Source organism: Hydra viridissima, unplaced genomic scaffold (genome assembly GCF_058129835.1).
Source record: "Hydra viridissima isolate aposymbiotic clone 2 unplaced genomic scaffold, HvirCarnegie_v1 scaffold_5, whole genome shotgun sequence".
Taxonomy (NCBI): Eukaryota; Metazoa; Cnidaria; class Hydrozoa; order Anthoathecata; family Hydridae; genus Hydra; species Hydra viridissima.
The window spans coordinates 1,998,006-2,017,808 of NW_028324304.1; the positions used below are offsets into that span (position 1 = coordinate 1,998,006).

The window sequence follows — 19,803 nt, forward strand, 5'->3', positions numbered from 1 at the left end:
GAAATGATTTTGATTATGAAAGTAAACGTATTTTAATTAAGGAGATTTTTACTCGCGAGGTCTCCTTACAATGGAATTGAAATATTTATTTAGGTATTAAACGCCGTCACCCTACCGTATTAGAATCCGTAAAACAGTGATAAAAATAATGAAAAAGAACCAGTGAAAAAATAATGAAAAAGAACCTATTGATAACAATACAAATACAATGCAATAAACAATAGGTATCAATAGTTGCAAAACTCAAATGTTCCAACTCTAAGAATTAGTATGGAGCTTTGAGTTTACTCGATACATTAAAAATTTATTTTTGACGTTTGTTTTCTTTAAATCTATTTTCTTAAAATGTAAAAGATTTACTAACTTACTTGTTTCACATTTTTTATTTCGTATCAAAAATTAAAGAAAAGTAAAAAAAGTAAGCGTTGAAGAGAAAAAAGACAGCTACATATAAATGAGAATAAAATTGATAAAAAAAGTGCTCCATTCAAGTAAATGTTTTTCTGAGCCAGCTTGGTAATTTAAAATTGATTTTACTTTCATAATGGATTTACAAGTTATACATTTATAATCATATGATATTGATTATAAACACACTCGTGCAGATTTTTACTAGTATAAAGTACTTTACAAATACCATGAACCAATGGATATTTCATTCTCTAGAAACTATTTAAAAAAAAACAAAATCAAACAATGCATTTTTAGCTCCCGTCCCCAGATATTCAATGAGATATAAAGTATGTCAAAACCCAAATGTTTAAATGTGTTAATTGAGAAATAAAAAAAGGAAAACTCAAGATTAGAAAATAGTTTAAAATAAATTATAAACAAATGAAAAAAAAAAAAAAGAGAGAGAAGTCTAAACCATCAAAGATGCTTAGACCTTTTTAAACAACTGAATTTAAGTTAAAACAAGATCACTAATGAGATATAATAACATAATAATAACAACCTCAACACATTATTATAATTTTATTAGATAGAAACAAAAATATGAAGTTTGACATACCAGTGCTCTTGGAAAAAGAATGCACACCATGAAAAAGCAACACGCAAGAATGTGAAGAGGTTGAATGCATGCAACGCCCACGTGTACGCATTATTTCGATTGCCATTTTCAGTCGATTCTTTGTTAACTTATTACCGGTGACCTTTGGATCTAATTTAAAACGTTTGGATGGTCTTTCTATACCATCATTCGTTTCACCGGAATATGATGAGCATGAAGAAATTTTAAGAAAGTTACAATATGCTTCTTCATCGGCTTCATCGTCAAAAAAAAGTCCACCGCCTAATATAGAAAGTTGAGCAATAAGGCAGTTGCCTACACTTGGTGGATTAGAATCCGGAACGACAAGAGCCCTTTCGTTAATCAAAATACTTTGACCACGACGAAGACGAGGGGCAAACATGTGCAACCTAACACCGCGGTTTTCATCAGCGGAACGAAATATCGCAAGCAGTTCGTTTGCTTCAAAAGAGCTTATCACGATATAGATTGTGCGACACAATGGTGGCTTGGGATCAACTATAATTATCCACGCAATTTCAAAAAGATATTCGTCGCTGTTATTACCTCTAGCATTTTCAATGACTGTGATAAACTCTCTACTGACAAGCAAGTCTCGATTCCAGTCCCCTCTAAGAAAGCTTATCGAAAGCTGATCTGTATTATCAAAAATGTTATCAACACTGACGATGTCAATATATTTGGAACTCAGAATACCTGTTTCAGCTAGAGAAATGAGCTCCTTTGAAACAGAAGGCTTATGTGGAGTCTGAGGACCAGGTCGATAAATATTAACCTCTTCTTCCAATTCAACTTCAAGTTCCCTTTCTTGTTCATCATCATGAATATCAGCATATTGCTGATATGTGCTAACAAACGTATTGCAGCGAGATACAACGTCTCTACCAATCGATTCGATTATTCCGCAAAAGTAATTAGTTTGGTCCATATCTTCGGCAAAATGTTTCTTTAGACGTTCGACTTTGCAGTTTAAGTTCCTTTCTACAATGATTGAGGCGCATTCCAGTATGCGAGAGCCTCCGTATAGTCGGAAAAGCTTTAATACTTCATCCTCAGTACATCTCATACCAAGTTCTTTCAGGTCATTAATAGTTGTTTTGTGATTATTAAAGCTAGCAAGCTTTAAAGAAGACTCAGCAGCATCCTTGATAGATCGAATTAGACCTTGAGAAGACCAGTGCATCAATCTGTCACGAACAAAGTCACAACTGTTTTTAAATACCCACCGAAGAATGTCAGCAGCTTCTGGAGATTTATTATTACATTTCATTAGTTTTGTTATTGATATGTGCACATCATTTGCAGCACAGAAATATACGGAATGTCCTTTCCCAAGTAGCCGCATGCGCATACAAGCTTGAACAAGACGATCTTTTGTCAGCCCTTTGCCCAACGTAACGCAAGCAAGTGTATTGAAAGGAAAACGTAAGTCTGTTCCTCGAGTGTGAAAGTCATCAAGGTATGCAACACAGCGTTCAAGTTGACTGTAATACGGGGACAATGTAAAAGGGCAAATACAATCTTGTCGGTCGAGCACCATTAATCTATCGTCTTTTCCGAAGAATACTGCAGCAGATACATTTGTAGTTCTAGAAAGCTTCTTCAACCACTCTTGAGCTACTTTTTTGTTATCCATTTGCAGCATCAACGCGCCAACATCAATTAGCACACGAGCACCAGTTTTAACAACTTTGTTTAAAATGGCATCGTCTAACGTCTCTGCGAGTGACCCAATGTGGTAATAGAAGTTATTTTCGGGCTGCAACAAAAAGCTTAAAACCATAGCATTTGTACCTAACGTTTGAGGTAAGTCCTGTTGTTTAATTGTCACTGGCAAAAGCAGCTGAGATTCGTGTGTGCCACTGAACCCAGTCGTCGGTTTTTCTGCACCACTACCAAACCTGTTTTTGGAAAGACAGAGATCCCACGCTGACATCGAAATCTTATGAGGAAACTGCTTTGATTCTTTAGGAAAGACAGCCCTATTTAACCAAAAATTCACCACGTTCATACTGTAGCGAAGCAAGGAATACAATAATTCTCTCTGCTCAATTTCATCAAGATTAACGCCGTTTAAAGAATGCATGTTTTTCGGCACGTTATCAATGCCGACAGCTAATATCCACCTTTCATACTCTGCGTGTTTGTAAGAACAGTTATCTAAACGTTTAAATACATCGTCCATCTGAGCTTCGGTGAGGCCACTCATGTAGTAACTTATTTGAGTCAGAATAATTGCCATGTCAGGATGACCAATCTCCGTTCTTTCAGCGGCAACATCTTTAGCGCGAAACGGCACAGCCATTTGGGTAGTCTTGCTCAAAGGGTTAACTCCGAAATTAACGCGCCATCTTTTTTGTAGAGCTGAGTGTAGCACTTCAAAACAAAGAATTCCTCTTAATATCAAAAGCTCCTCTTGTAAAAGTGGATTCTCAGTAAATAATTTATTTAAACCTTCGTGGTGTAAATTGTTATTGAGAATGTATGAACGAGCATATTCTTTATCTTGCCGACAAAGATTTGCTGCTTTAGAAACTTCTAGAACTTCGTTCTCAAGAATTGAATCAACTATTTTATGGCACAAATATTCGTACATTTCACTGTTGTTGTTAAGAAAACGGATATTTTGAAAGGCGTCTCTGCCGCGCCTCTTGTCTCTTTTAACTTCAATACACTCCTGTCCATACCTTTGAAAAAGTTTTCCCGCAAATTTATTGACTAACTTCAAAATGGCCTGTGATATAATCCACCGTTGTTCACCTCCGTCAACAAGTGATTGATTACCGAGGGTGTATACAACCTGATATTTGACGTTTAGAATTTCATCTGCTTCATCCAAGACATCGCGTGCGTGTTCCCGAAGCCAACAACGCAATTCGTATAGCTGCATTCCATCATAATCACCTTTGCGACATTGCTCCAAGGTCTTAAGATCGAGTGATAGCCGGTACTCAGGTGTTGTCAACATCAATCCATGACCAGCCATGCATTCTTGGTGTATACCCAGAATGTTTGAAGCGTTTAACTTCATGTCGCGGCGACATGGCACAGTGTAAACTCTTTGGTTCAGAAGTCCACCAAGTTTCTCTACAAGCGCTTCATAGTTGGTATAAAGAAGGGAGCGTAAGATAGTTACTCGAACAAGTTGATCTCGGCCAGATAAAGAAGCTGCAAGTAAAGGAACAATGACGCTAGTTTTTCCTTCTCCCATGTTCAGCTGCTGGACAAAGTTTTTCTTTGCATTTATCATACTCCGGGCAATATCAACCTGCAGAGGGCGAATTAAAAAGTTTCCCTCGAGCTCGAGAATGAGCCATTCAGGGTGCCCTGATGGGGTCCAATTTTCATGGCCTAGATTGATTGTTTCTCGAGAAAGAATTGTAGGCAATGATTTGTCGCGGAGCAGTTTTAGAATTCGAAGAGCGCGTTGTTCAGCTGTCCAGCAAACAACCATTGCTCCAATGTGGTCAATAACATTAGTTGGGATAGCGTTCTTATCATCAATAGCAAGCAACGCACCTGAAAACGACGGTAAGGTTAGTATACATGGAATAATCACAGTTGGGCTTAGTCTTCTCCATAGTCCTCCAGCAACAAGAGCATTACCCACGTTATCATAACAACCTGGTTTCATTGCAACCAACACTTCTCTCCACCACTGTCTTGATTTCGAAGAATTGGTAATTAAGGATTCTCGGCATTCAAAAAAAAGATCTCTATTATCAATGTCATCTTTAGAAGCAAACTCTTTGTTTTTAATAAATTCTTCCGAGCTTATATCTAGAGCATTTTTCAAATATTGAAAGACAGGATCATTATTTACATTTCTATTATGGAAAATAAAGGATTTTGTTTGAAAATGGCTTTTGATTTTCTTACTTCTTCTGATTATCTTGTTATAAGATAAAGTAGATCGCACTCTGTATAAGGCCTTAGCTTCTCCCAGCTAACATGTCCTATTGGGGCCCATATTGGTTTGCCCATATAGGCCCTATGTAGGCTTTATATAAACGGGCCCCATGTGGGTAGCCCTTGAATATAAGATTTAGTTAAAAAAGGCGCATTTGTTAACTTTATTTTTCTATGCGCGTTATTAAGCCGGTTTTGCAACTTGTTTTATAATTTTGTGCATACTTTTTTTGTGCAAATTACTGGCAATTTTTACTTGTAAGCAGTGCTCGAAGTGGGAAAAAAAAAGTAGCGGGATGGTTTTTAATATTTTCTAATCACCATCCCACCTATCCTAAAATTATAGATTTCGTATTTTGTGTAGATTAAATAAAGGAATTATAAATCCCTAGAGTATCCCTATAGTAAAAAACCTATATTAAAAAAACAACTTGAGGTCTGTTATATTCTTAAGAGACTGTCACCGTAAAATATTGAGTTAAGTTTCACATCAAACGTCATTAAGCAATCAAAAAACAATGATATAATTAAACATTTTATTTTTAAACAAGTATTTTTAAACATTTTATTTTTAAACTTATTTTTTTGTATTTACCAATTTTTAAATAATTGAAAAAAAATACCATCACATTGAGGAAAGGATTGGCAAGTTTCAATACTCGAAAAATCTGTCACTTATTTATTTCAGTGTCATTTTCCAAATTACTTTTAGAACTATCACTGGTTAACTTTCTTTTCCTTCCGCTTGCTAGCCATTTATCCATATTTATAATAAGTAAATTTTTTTAAAATCATAACATTTAATGTTGAGTAAATCTACTGTGTAAAAAAAAACTCTAATGACACTTTAACGAAAAAAAAAGCCAATGTCGCTTTTTGTTGCTTGGTAACTTTTTATTTAAAATACAGAAGAAAAGACGCAATGTTTTATAATTATCGATTTAGTTTTTGAACTTTCTACCGCAAATTTTTAAATAACAGCTGAGACTTAAGTTCATTTAAATTCGCATATTGCCGCAAACTTTAAAATTGTTTTTACAAGTTTATTTATAGGAGGAAAATAAAATAAAATTTCCATTAATTTATTATGTACCGGGATGGCATCCCACCCCAAAATATGCATTAAAAAAGGAGTGGGATGGTTTTCAAAATTTTAAAAGGTAACGGGATGGCATCCCGCCCCATCCCGCCTCACTTCGAGCACTGCTTGTAAGTATACAAATTTATGATAGTAATTATCAAAAAATATGTTTTCATTTTAAAACTTCGTTTATAAATATTGTCGTGTTTTCTTTCGCTACGTAATAATAATACTACAAACTTAATTTTAAAAAGTTCTGTATAGAACTTTTTAAAATAAGGATTCTAGTATTATTATTGTGTAGCGATGGAGCACACAATAAATAGGCTTTTTTTGAATTCTACACAAATAAGTAGGCTCTTATTAAATGCTAACTAGGGAAGTAATAAAAATTTAAACACACAAGTGTTTCAAATTTTTATTACTTCCCTAATTAGCATTTAATAAGAGCCTACTTATTTATAATATTTCATTATTTTACGTTTTATAAATTTTGTAAAAAATGTTTTAATCGTTATATACAGGTAAGTATTTAGACGGCTCAATTTCTCTATTGATTATTATTATAAAGCTTATTGCTATTTATTATTTGTTGGTTGTTTTATATTGCTCTTTTTTATATTTAAATTATGCTACATGTACTGTTGAATTCAGGGTATCTGACAGATCAGGGAAAACAGTGAAAAGTCAGAGAATTCAGATACCTGCAAAAAAATCAGCTTATTCATTTGTGATTAGGTAGTGCTCCCACTTTTATCTTGCACATAGTTGTACAACTATATATATGTTATGCAGCCTTTTTGTGTATCAGATGAACTTTGATGCATTTCTTATATTTTTTCTTACTTCACAGCTACTCCATAATTTTATATTCATTTCTTAGCTAAAGTATTATATTTAGTTTATTAATAAGTATATGGTATCAGGGTGTTAGTTTTTAAACATTTATTTAAATTATTTATAAATTTGAACATTTGGAAAAGTTTGACTGTTTCAATGTTTTATTTTATCACCAAGGCATCACTATGGTGTTCAGCATTAGAACTATACAAAGAAAAACTAAAAGAGCGTTTGATTCAGTTGTGTCAAATCTCCAAAACAAAACTAGTAGTGAGGATTTTGCGAGTTACCAAGCAACATTACCTACTGTGGGACTGCAGGTGCCTGAAATTGCTAATAACGTTAGTGATGCATTTGATCCAGAAATATGCACAGATACTGTACCTGAATTACAAATAAATGCTGACTCCTACATTCCACATGATTACGAAAATGACTTAAATAAAAGCTTTGACTCAGATAGTGAAACAAGTGAGCGTGAAAATGATTTATCTGATTATGAGAGTGAATTTGACATTAACACTAGTTTACGTGACTGGGCAATGTCGTTCAACATTTCTCTTGCAGCTGTAACAGCACTACTTCATATTTTGTGGCTAGCTGGTTTATCTGTACCAAAGGATTCCAGAACTCTGTTACAAACACCTAAAAGTGCAGAGATTAAGCAAATTCCTGGTGGAAACTATTACCATTTTGGCATTGAAAATGGAATAGTAACATCTTTAAGAAAAAAATTAAATCTGACTAATTTTGAAATAAAAAAATTGTCTCTAAATATAAATATTGATGGTTTGCCATTATTTCGCAGCTCACGTATGCAGCTATGGCCAATATTAGGCACTGTCGTTGAATTACCAAAAGCAGATATTTTTATTATTGGCTTATATGCTGGATCATCCAAGCCTTTATGTGTCACTACATTTTTAAATGACTTTATCATTGAAATGAAACATTTACTTCAAAATGGTGTGAGATATTTAGATCAAATTTATCCTATTGTAGTGAATGCAATTATTTGTGATGCACCAGCACGATCATATATAAAGCAAATTAAGGGGCATGGAGGTTATAATGCCTGTGAACGTTGTACAGAGGAAGGCACTTACTTGAACAATAAAATGACATATCCAAATTTGCATGCGTCTCTTAGAACCGATGATGACTTTGTTAGGCAAAAAGATGAGGACCACCATTTACCGAATAGACAGTCACCTTTAATAGAATTAAATATTGGGTTAGTGTCTAAATGCCCACTTGACTATATGCACCTTACTTGTTTGGGCATAGTTAGAAGAATTGTTAGCCTCTGGTTGGAAGGCGATTTGCATTACAGGTTGCCAGCAAGGGTAGTGAATGATATTTCTGTTAACTTAATAAAGTTGAGAAGCTACTTGCCTCGTGAATTTGCCAGGCAACCGCGATCAATTCTGGAATACAAGCAATGGAAGGCAACTGAGTTTCGGCAGTTTATGTTATATTTGGGAGCAGTTGTTCTTTGTGATGCTATTCCCATCAATATGTATCAAAACTTTCTCACATTTTCTGTTGCTATGATATGTTTACTGCGACCTGAATTTGCTAACAGTTTGCAGTATTGTGACTATGCAGAGAAATTGTTGCTTATGTTTGTTACAGATTTTGGCACCATATATGGTGCTAGCCAGCTCATATATAATGTACACTCAGTCATTCATTTACCACAAGATTGTAGAAATTTTGGAGCCCTGGATAAAATATCATCATTTCCTTTTGAAAATTTTTTAGGTCAAATAAAAAAAATGGTGAGAAGGCCTCAGAATCCAATTGCTCAAGTAATGCGACACTATTATGAAAAAGAACATATCCTCTTGGTTGCAGAAAATAATAGCAATATTCAAAAAAATGTGCCGTCCAAAGAACATTTCACTGGTCCTGTGCCGCCAAACTTCTCTCATGAAACTTATCGTCAATATAAACATTTTAAAACCGATAATATTTTTATTTCATCAACCGTTGGCAACAATTGTTTTGAAATTCTAGGGAAGCTATCAATTGTCAGAAACATATTGCAAACATCAAAAAATGATATATTTATTATCTACAATGAATTCATTGATTTGAAACCATTTTTTCATTTTCCTTTAGATTCTACTCACTTTGAAATATTTTTAGCTGCTCATTTATCCACAGTTCTGAAATTTGTAGTCTGAAAATATTGGAAAAAAGTTTGTTAATATGCCTTATGGTGATAACTTTGTTCTTATGCCTTTGCTGCATCAAGTATAAATTCAGTGAATACAACTTATGATAAAAATGCATACAAACGATCAACCTTCGTTGTTTTGTTCTTGCAAGTTTTTTTAAAATTCATTATGTTTTATGGCGTCCCTAATAATAATTAAGTGGTGTAATATTATATAAATCCTTGTGATATAAATTAGTTTAAAAGGTATTGTATTTTTAATTTACATGTATTGTAAATTCATATAATTTCAATCTTCTTGCTAACATGTTCATGTAGAAATTTGTTCATAAAAGTTTAAAAAATACACAACGGTTATATTGTTGCTCAATTATTGTCTTGTATAACATATTTTTATGTAATATTATTGCTGATATGTTATTTTATAACATATTATATATATTATATATTATATTGTTTTTCTAACTATGGAATCAGATACAGTATTTAAACTGTGGAAATATAGTGTAGAATATAATATAGTAATATAGCGTTTCCCAACTTCCTAATTGGTATTTCCAGCAACATGTCATTTAAGTTTGCTATCGTTGAATTTATGAATAAGCAGTGTGTAGCCACTATCCCAGTGTCATGGTTTGTTTCAGAAGAAGAAGAAGAGTGTTTCTTCCCTTCTAAAAAAAGCAGAAGTAAACTGAAGAAGCTTGTTAGTGAACAGTGTGAACCATTGGCAACTTGGCCAAAGTTTTCTGTTAGAGTTCTGGGAAGAGCAGGTATAATATAAAATTGTTGTTGGCATTTTTTACATTTCCATTAACTAGTTTGATACTAATGCAAAACTGTACAAAAATCTTAAACAATTAGTTAATATCATTTTTGACTGTATGTTTCAGCAACTTATGAAAGAGCTGAAAGGTGACAAAGGCTTGAAAGAGCTGAAAAGGTGACAAAAGCTTTGAGTCAGACATTGGCACAACTGACCCAGGTGCTGAAGCTAGTGAACAAACCTCAAAGACAAATAAACATGGGTACATTACGTAGTTTTCAAAATATTTAACTTATTTTATTAAATAAATAAATACTACATTTTCTTTGATAGCCTATTTTTCAAATGATTAAGTTGTATATAAAATATTTTTACACTTTCAGGCATTTAATAACCTCAAAGCGAATTTATTCAGACTCTGATACTGACAATGAAGAATGTCCTTCCAAGAAGTCAAATTTACTGCAACCTCCCAGTCCGCCTCCAAGAATAAGTTCTATTATTTATACGCCTCCTGTTCAATATAATCCTTCCCACTCTACATCTATTCAATCTTCAAATTCTCCTGCTGCTCTTTCTGCTACCCACGTTTCGCCTGCCATATTCAGTATGCCTACTACAAATTCAACCAGTCAGTGCACATTAGCTGCTCATGACATGACTCTTATTTCTGTAGGTGAAGTCGTTCCTGATAATGGCCGAGGTTAGAATAATATTAGATGTATTGAAAATCATACTTTTATTAATTAAGTGTCTAGGCTGTATTCTGTACTCAATGATCTATTGATTTTGATGTATTTCTGCATGTTTTATAATGTATTTTTTGAAATAAGTATTACTTGAAATAGCTGATCTGTGTCAAGCTTATCATCATTGTTGATTCATTGACATTTAGTTGTTCTGTATATGACATTGATTTTGTTTAAAATTTTTGTCAGTGATAATACCTTACAGCTCTCTTCTACAATTATTAATTCTAGCAGAATTAGCAGGGTTAACAACAGTAGCTAAATTTTTTAAATGCTCTGTTATTTTGTTTTTTAGGCTCCAATTTGAGACCATATCTGGAAGCAATTCTCAAAACTGTACAAGAAATTAAAATCACACAGACTATTCATGGAAATATTTTAAATGCTTTGGTGCAACAAAGAAATGCTATAAGCCAAGCGTCACAACTTTCACGTGGTTGTATTCCTATAAAAGACCTCCATGAATTCCAGCTATTAAACAATCGACTGAAAACAGATGACAATATTTCTAAAGCTCTGGTTAGAGAACAAGTTATTGTTAGATTCCAGTATATATTTCAAGCACTTTTTATAGTAGCTGTTTGTGCTGTTGTAAACATTATTACATAAGTAGATATAATTTTATAAATATCTACTTATGTAATAATGTTTACAACAGCACAAACAGCTATTATAAAAATTTCTTGAAATTTATACTGGAATCTAAATTAATAATACTTAATTAAGTAGTTGATACAATTAAAAGCTGTAACAAAATGTAACTCAACCAGGCAATTAAACAAGTGTATTACATTTAACATAGTGACTTATTATGAAATGAATTTTTATTTATTAGTGATTTTTGGTAAGTGTTACTTTACTTCATGCTTTCAAGTAAATATAGTTATTAAGTAACTTGTAATATAGGTCGCTCATTTGAGCAGTCTTGGAGGACGAAAAGTTTTTGAAGCTGTGGCAAGGATGATGCAAGCTGTGATGCCAGATAATAACCTAGCTCTGCAATTTAATTATAGTGGAATTAATAACAAAAATGGATTAAAGGGAACTGAATTTTTTAACATATTGTGCAGTAAGTATGCAACTGTATTTTCTATTTATTGCTGCTCAATATTGTAACACCCAATATTCTTAAAAGCCCTAATAGGTTTTGCTTCACTTCAAGAAAAATTTCATAATTATGAAAATTAAAGGTATCAGACTAAATAAGATTAGTCTACGTTTAAATGATAATATTGTAAGAATTGTGTGTGTTGGATTGTTTTATTTGATAATAAATGATAATATTGCATCACTATAATAATGAGTGAGTAGTAAGGTGTTTCACCATAGTTACGTACTGACAAATTTTATGCCAAAGAATTAGATTGTGTCTTTTGCAAATGTATATTAAGATAACAATAAGTGTTTATGGAACTATTATCTTTTTTAGGTGCTGTTCAGCAAAATGTGTTGACTTCAAGTGCAACTACAAAAGACATCGAGATAGCTGTAGGCAAATGGTTTACTGGAGCGCGAGATCGGGGTGGTAAACGTGCAGAAAGAGCGAAAAAAGTAAAGTAACAAAGGCTTCAATCAAGAAAGAGAAAAAATTTAAATATAATAAATTAAACTGCGAAAGAAAAATTCTCTTTTTTTTATTTTTGTGTTTCAGGTTGCAGCATGTTTTTCTAGCGCTTAAAAAGTAAACGGGCCTATGAAAATTGTAGCTTAATTTTGTGTTCAAGTGTTGCAGTGTGTTAATGCATAAGTGTTTTTATCAATAAACTGTGAATACTATAGCCTTTTTTGTGCTTAGGTGTTGCTGTGTGTTTATGCATAAGGTGCTAAGGAAACCTATGAAATTTACTGCTTAATTTTGTATTTAAGCTGTGACGTTTTGCAGAGTGTTTTCCGGTGCATGATATTAGTCATTTAAGTGACTAATTTCATACAGAATTTTATAATTCTGTATGAAATTTGGGTACTAATTTGTACTGGTTTTTGTATATTTTTCATATAATTTGAGCTATATGAAAAGTATACAAAATTCTGTGCACATTGATGCACTAACAGCTTTATTGTTATAATTAATCATTTTAACTAATTGAATATTGGAAAATTAACTGAAAAAGCCGTATATATAGAAATTTTTACTAAATGGTACCTTACTAGGCCCCACGTAGGCAGCCCATATGGGCTGCCCACTTGGAACCCAATTCACGCCCAGCGACACTTTTCCTTGGGCGGGATATGGGCAACCCATTTGGGACCCATAAAGCTGCCCATTTGGTGCCCATATGGGGCCTAAAAGGACATGCTGGCTGGGCTGTATCGTCAGGAAGATCACTTACTGGAAAGATCAAATCATTAGATTTTAGGGAGCTTTGTATTACACCATCATGATTAGTTAGATTATTGATAAAATCAGGGATAAAATGATTTTTGAATGATAAATTGGAGATTGGAAGTTGAATACTTGGACGCCAAGCACGAATTTTCATCTCCAATTCGGTAAAAAATTGTTTCAATTTTTCGTTGTTGTTCCATCTAGTAAACATGTTATTAATTTTTCTTTCCAAAATACGAACATTAACTATATCATCACATGAGTTAAAGTTAAAACGCTTCAATATCCATTGCTTTTTAGCTTCATCTCCAATTATTTTTAATGCCTTTTCTTTTGATTTTTCATACATTTCCTGTTTTTTTTCAACTGAACAACTTATTGTTAAATGAAGAGAATAGAAACGGAAAGGTATTGTTTCTTCCTTAATTACAGAGTGAACTGCATTCATATCAAACTCTGTTTCTTCAAGGTGATCGTAATCTCTGACGTTCGGCGGCCTTACTTTAATCCCCATTATTGCAGTTGCTAATAGGCTGAAAAGAAGATCGACGTCTTCGCCTTTAAACGCTAAAAAAGATATCAGCAACGAATAGTGAAACGGACAGAAGCTCCTTTCATTTAAATTCTGAGCTAGTTCATACAATTTCAAATAATTATCAGGAATGCTTATATCGCGCCATTTCAATAATGAAGAGAACGAAATTTGGTTTGACTGTTTTAGCTGTCTTTTTTTTTTAATAATTCCCCATAAGTTTGTAGAAGGATCCAAGCGTATACCTTTCCATTTATAGTAAATTTCCATAAGAATTCTAGACCATTTTACCTCTGTTTTCTTCTCTTCATAATTGAATGTCCATGCTCTTACCATTTTTGGAGAACCACCAATCTTTTTTTCGTTGTCAATATTTAAACGAGCGCAAGGGTTCAGATGACTCCGGTAACGCCAGTAAGTTCTCTTAACAAGATCAATGCTATCTATATTTAACATTCTATTGTCAACGGGTTCTTGAGCTTTTAGTAAAAACAATTCTTTATACCTTTCAGAGTTCTGAATTATGAGCATTGATGCTAAAACTAGTCCTTCGTAGCCATACGACGATCTGAGATTTCGCAAGTAAGTGACAGTTTGCGTTTGTTTTAAATGCTGGGGATAGAAAGTGCGAGTAGGAGCTAGTTTTGATATACATTTTAAAACATGTAGCGCTTGTGATGATAACGGTCTGCAAGAGAATGTTCGTCCAATCTGTAACAAACGCATAGATGATTCAGTTCCTGTCAATCCAGTGAAGTGATCTGGAAGTGAGCTTGAAGTCATAGCATGCAGAAGAGCTAGATATAGCCAGGCTTCTTGATTAGGTGGAGCACGAAGCTCACAAAGTCGATCATCAATTAGGTAAGCGAAGTACGGAGGAGACAAAAGTTCGTTGAAATCAATTATTACACTTTGACCATTCAGACTTTCGCTTTGTGATTCTGTTAAGTCAACTTTTTCTGCATACGGCAGTAACAACACTTTATGATGCCCTAGAAGATTATCATTCACCTGAGGTTCGTTTTCGCATAGTAAAAGCCCACTTTTCAACCCAATAAGAGTTCCGAAATCACCTTGGTTATTAGCAACAATTAATCCGGGATGCTCCCGTGAAAACAGTATACCAGTTTTTCGATCAACTATAAAAGTAAGATTCATACGAGGTATTTCTACGCTTAGCGTAGACTTTTTAATACCTGCTTTAGTATCATTTTCTTCTGTGTTTAGCCATAAATGCACATACCGTTTTAACTCTAGACGGTGCATGCCGCCGGAAATATATACTTCATTGAAGGTTTCACTCCGAATATCCACTAAATATAGTTCCCTCTTTAAATCAATCATAGTTCTCTGCTGTAAATCAAATTCGTACGGAAAGCGCTTATCAAAGAAGTTGCAATCATCAAACTTGACCGGTCGAAAGTGAAGAACTTTGGTCTGCTTAGATAACCAATGGCTGTAACTTGAAACGAAATGATCAGAGAAATCTCCTTCAAACACACTACTGGGTATCAGCTCGTACTCATCCCCTTCTTGACGACGTTCTACAACAACAAGACCGTGAGCTCGGAGAGAAAATGTGAATATAGAGCCTTGTAGTTTGTGCAGGCTAACAAAAGTGTCAGATTTTTCAGCCGCAGGCTGCACTTCAAATACGTATGCACCGAAGCTTCGCAAATAGTCTGGCGATGCGGTAATTTGTTCTGGAAGCCTACCGACTGGGTTTCCGTCGACTAAAAACTTACCACTCAAAATGCTTATTTGCAATGTTAAAGACCTACGAGCTGCAACCTTAAAAACATTGTGGTACCATTGTCGAGCTGGTTGTATATATGGCGTCCAATTATCTTTGCAAACGCCTCTGTCATAATCTAACCAAACTATCTTGAGAAACTTACTGAATATTTCGGCGCTATTTGAAGCTAAAATTTTGATTAAATATTTCTCAAAACGCAAGCCTGTGCGTCTGACTCGGCGGAGCAGATTAACTCTTTCGGTGTCTAGAAGACTTTTGTTAAGAAGAACATTGTCGTGAATTCGAGCTACTGCGTGAAGCCACGACACAAATGTATCTTTGTCAAATACAAGATTCCAATAGCGTTTATCAACGTCATAGGTAAGCGCTGAAAAAGCGGCAACATCAACTAACTTTAGGCGAACATCTTCGACATCTGTCACTGCAAAAGACATCATTCCTGATAGTTTGTTTTCTAATCTATCAGCCCATTTTTCAGCAATACCTCGGCATTGTTTTAAAAGGATGATAGCTTATGAACGTATTAGTTTACTTGATAAGGAAAATATTCTTAACGCAATTATGATGACAATTTGAAGTTGGCTGTGTTTCTTCCAATTTCTGCTGATGTTTTCTAAAAACTCTGAAAGGCATTTAATTAGTTTAGAACAGAATCCATCATTTCGCAAATCAATATGCGACTCAAAGGAAAATACGGGATCATTGCATAGTTTCTCAACTGAAGGTCCTACTTGCCATATTGTCTGCGCTACTAAGGCAAACACGGAGGATCTTTCGAAACTCAATGAACGCATTTCCAAAACCCTGAGTAGTTTTCTAAGCTGCAATCGATGACCAGCACGCAGTGAACCAAAAGCTATATATTCATTGATGTCAAGGTTTAAAGGACAATATACTTGGAGTGCTAGAACTTCATTCTCTGTGTGCGTAGTTCCTGAAATCCACGTTTCATCAATTTCATAAGGTTCGTTGCTCACTGCTATTGTGTAAAACATTTTTGGAACAGTCTTAGTTACATTATCTAATTCAACCTTTTGATAAATTCGATATAAAGATTCGAAAAAGGGAATAATGTTAAGACCACAAGGTTTAAGATAACAATTTGTATCCCGAACGTCTGCTACTTTTATGTCACGAAAATGCGTTACTTCAAATAATGCAGCAGAGCTTCCTATAGTCACCATGCATTTTCTACATTCTAAGCTAACCCATCTGCTTAACTCCCTGTAAACTTTCCAATGTAGTTTAATACATATTTTAGTAAATTGATTTCCACAGACATTTTGTTGAAGAAACAAAGCATCACGAAAACAACGAATGCTCTTTGGAATACTCAGTTCAAAGACAATCATATTTTGCTTCCATATGCATTTTTTTGGAATTGGATCTTCATACACTTTAATTTTGATTGAATCGGCAGTTTTAAAAAGAACGCACTTTGAACATTTGTAATTATCTTTACAAGCGCAATATTTGAAAAGATTATGCTTTGACATTAAATCATCATAATGTTTTTTTAAGCTTTGAAACTCTTCCTGTTTTAGTTTTCTTTGTTGTTCAGCATACAACAGAATCTCTCTTCTTTTTTGCTGCATCTCTGGATTATTAGCAGCAACTCTTTGTCCTAATGAAGTTTCATTCAGTTCTGATATAATGCTTGGATAGGTTGCGGATTTGTTCCTCGTTGTAAAGTACGTTTGTACGGCGTGCAGATACTTCATGTCATCGAAAAGTGGAATCAGCAGTCCATTAAATAGACATTCCTCAAAACCACTGTGATATTCAGATATTATCGACCATTCTGCTATTGCAATACTTTCTAATACCGCAAAAATTAGAAATAGAGTCAATATCATTCGACTTGATCCGAGAGCATCGTTTTTGTAGTAATCTGATCCAATATAGAGGTACTTCTGAAACAAATTAAAGATTTCTTCACTCCGTGTTATGAACAGCGAAATATTTGGCTTAAAACCTTCCCACAATATGGTTCTCACCCACATTTCAAAGTCCCAAATGTTTTCTTCAATCTGGTTTTCTCGGGCTGCAGATTCCAGCAGTTTAATATCAAACATTGTAGTTAAATAATCAAAGCGCTGTACGCATGGTGGAATCGGTGTGTGGATGCTAGTTTCTACTTCTTCTTGGAATGCCTGGTACAAACGGCAAAGCGAACCTTCACTCAATTTATGAACAGAATGAAGGGTCGGGTTAAATGAGGAAATGTTTATTTTAACTAATTTATTACAAGATTGGGCGTAACACTTCCATTTACTTTCCGCTGCATTTCTCACTCTAATCAATACAGTGCAGCTTTCCTGAAACAGATTAGCTACCCACTGCTTCGTTTTTTTGTGCAATCCACAAATGTAAATGCTATCACCAGAGTTGTTAATGTGATTTTGCAGTTTCGCCATACGTCTACTAATTTTGCTCATCATCTGCATGACAGCATCGTTATCGTCGAACGAATCTGGGAGGCTGTCTAGAAAACACACCATGAGGTGAATCATCAGTGACTTATAGATTACTGTTCCTTCATCTGATCCAAGCTCTGTTATCAGCATAACATGAAGCACATTTTTGATAGCAATCCATTCTCCAGAACGACGCCAAGGACGTCGAGAGGTTTTATCAGATAAAACATCATCCCGTATCACCTTTTGCACACGTTCAATGTCTTTAGCTGCTTCGATTGTACCAGACATTGCTCCCAAGAGCCATGACATGACAAGATGTGGCTCAGCAACATCACGAGAGTCTGCATGGCTGATTCCAGCTTTTAATGTCCCTTTCAGAGTTTCCTCAAACATGTCATTGCACAGTGTAGCAACTTGACAGGCGAATGTTTTATTCAAGAAACGATGGAAGGGAATCCAAACCGCTCTCTCAGGGAATGTAATAAACAAATCATCTGCAGTCATTACTGTTTCGTTACTTGCCGATGTTCTAGAAACACTAATTAGAGCGTTGTCTGTATTACAATTACATCTTCTTATTGTAATCACTGAGTTTTGAGCTCGCACAAAGACAGCGAAAGTTTCTCCTGGCTTCAGCGCTTGAAGAGCTTCAAAAACTCTATTTTCGTAAACTTTATCACTTTGCACGTATTGCCATGTTTGCATTGTGTTTCTAACTGATTTCATACCTAAGATAGGGGTTTTTGAGCTGGGTAAAGAGTTAAACGTGAATTGGACTAACGTTCCGGAAAGTTTAGTCTCCTCTACTTCAAGCGGCAATCGATGCGTAAGAAAAATGTTATGGAGCAGAAATTCCAACCAATCAAAACTCTTCTGCATTTTTAATATTTCCTTCAAACAAAAATTGAGATTCAAGAAATAAGTTTATTTAACATGCATAAAAAAATTTTGGTGTTGGAGATCATCTTTTATTTAGTTGCTGTAAAATGAGTTCAAAAAAAAAATCGTCACACAACCGTTGTTTTATTACACATCCTCCTTTTAAGAAGGAGGGCAAATTTGGTTTTGTTATGAAAATGCAGTTTGGATATGTTTAATCAGTAAATGCCATACAAATGCTGTTTAACTTGTCAAGCAGTTTATGTTTTGGTGAATTTACAGCCAATATGTATTTTGTCTCACTATCCCTGTTTTTATTTATTTTACTTTGTTTTACTATTGTTTATTCTAAATTCTGATAACTGCTTCAATCCGATGAACTAAATTTATCATGAATTTCCAGTTTAAACTCTCTTTAAGATTTTGTTTAAGAAAGATATCGATTTTTATAACTTATTTGATTTGGGCTACTCCGTTAAGGTAAACTGAGACATGAACATAACTCAGAAAAAGTCATTTTTAAATAATAATTCTTCATATAATTTTGTTATGCATATATATGTGTGTGTGTGTGTGTGTGTGTGTGTGTGTGTGTGTGTGTGTGTGTGTGTGTGTGTGTGTGTGTGTGTGTGTGTGTGTGTGTGTGTGTGTGTGTCTATGTATATGTATATGGGGTGGGATTTCCTTTCGACACCATTTAAACAAATGCAACTGATCTTACTTTCTACGAATAATTAAAATATAAGAGAAACTAGTTCATAAACAACGCTATTTATGATATTCTTTCATGAAAAATTAATTTGGAATAACATTTCTGATAATATTATAGCTACTCACTAAAGGATACTGATAATGAGTTACTATTTACTGGTAAATGTTTTAAATCTCAAATTTAAATTCTAAATGTAATGTTTTTTCCAATAAGAAGAATTCTTTTATTGTCGCGTTGTTTAACGTTTTTTTATTATTATTATTCTCAAAAATGACGAGCTGTTTGATTATTTAGAGATCATATTTACAAAAACCATTTTTCAAAGAAGCAAACGTAAATAATGTAAAATGAAAGTTATGTTACTTTTTTTCTAAAATCGATTTTTGAATATTCATTAATATAATAACGCAAGGGTCTGCGAAACATCAAAAAATTACCTGGTCGATAAAAATTTCACCAAAATAAATCCTATTGCATGTTAAAGTCCAATGATTGTGCTGATATGTTTATATTAGACGGCATCGGAGCAAGGTTCTCAACAATAAACTCAAAACAGAATTAGAATATTTGTAAAACAACACTGTTGACTTAACGTCGCACAACAAAATCGTCTCAGGACTT

At 34.1% G+C, this 19,803-nt stretch overlaps 2 protein-coding genes and 1 pseudogene across 7 annotated transcripts; 2 read left to right on the forward strand and 1 right to left on the reverse strand.

The window, feature by feature from the left end:
- Positions 1 to 331: 331 nt before the first annotated feature.
- LOC149887929 (uncharacterized) lies at positions 332 to 19,744 on the reverse strand. Its single transcript, XM_090088630.1, is given in 4 exon segments — positions 332 to 669; positions 1,013 to 4,979; positions 12,864 to 18,482; positions 19,620 to 19,744. Coding segments are annotated over 3 exon segments (9,588 nt in total). The 5' UTR covers positions 18,471 to 18,482; positions 19,620 to 19,744; the 3' UTR covers positions 332 to 655.
- LOC145193928 (uncharacterized) lies at positions 5,023 to 9,402 on the forward strand. Of its 5 annotated transcripts, XM_090088628.1 has the most exons (3): positions 6,126 to 6,151; positions 6,678 to 6,761; positions 7,041 to 9,402. In XM_090088628.1, the coding sequence occupies exon 3, from the start codon at positions 7,049 to 7,051 to the stop codon at positions 9,050 to 9,052; it is 2,004 nt and encodes a 667-aa protein (XP_089944754.1). In that variant the 5' UTR covers positions 6,126 to 6,151; positions 6,678 to 6,761; positions 7,041 to 7,048; the 3' UTR covers positions 9,053 to 9,402. The 5 variants fall into 5 exon arrangements, with proteins under 5 accessions (XP_089944750.1, XP_089944752.1, XP_089944755.1 ...); XM_090088624.1 differs by lacking the exon at positions 6,126 to 6,151 and adding an exon at positions 5,023 to 5,200 and having other exon boundaries at positions 6,678 to 9,402; XM_090088626.1 differs by having other exon boundaries at positions 5,887 to 6,151; positions 6,678 to 9,402.
- LOC145191479 (uncharacterized) lies at positions 9,532 to 12,158 on the forward strand (annotated as a pseudogene). Its single transcript, XR_016452888.1, has 6 exons — positions 9,532 to 9,815; positions 9,936 to 10,070; positions 10,192 to 10,511; positions 10,853 to 11,076; positions 11,464 to 11,626; positions 11,987 to 12,158. The product of XR_016452888.1 is annotated as an uncharacterized LOC145191479 (transcript).
- Positions 19,745 to 19,803: the final 59 nt, after the last annotated feature.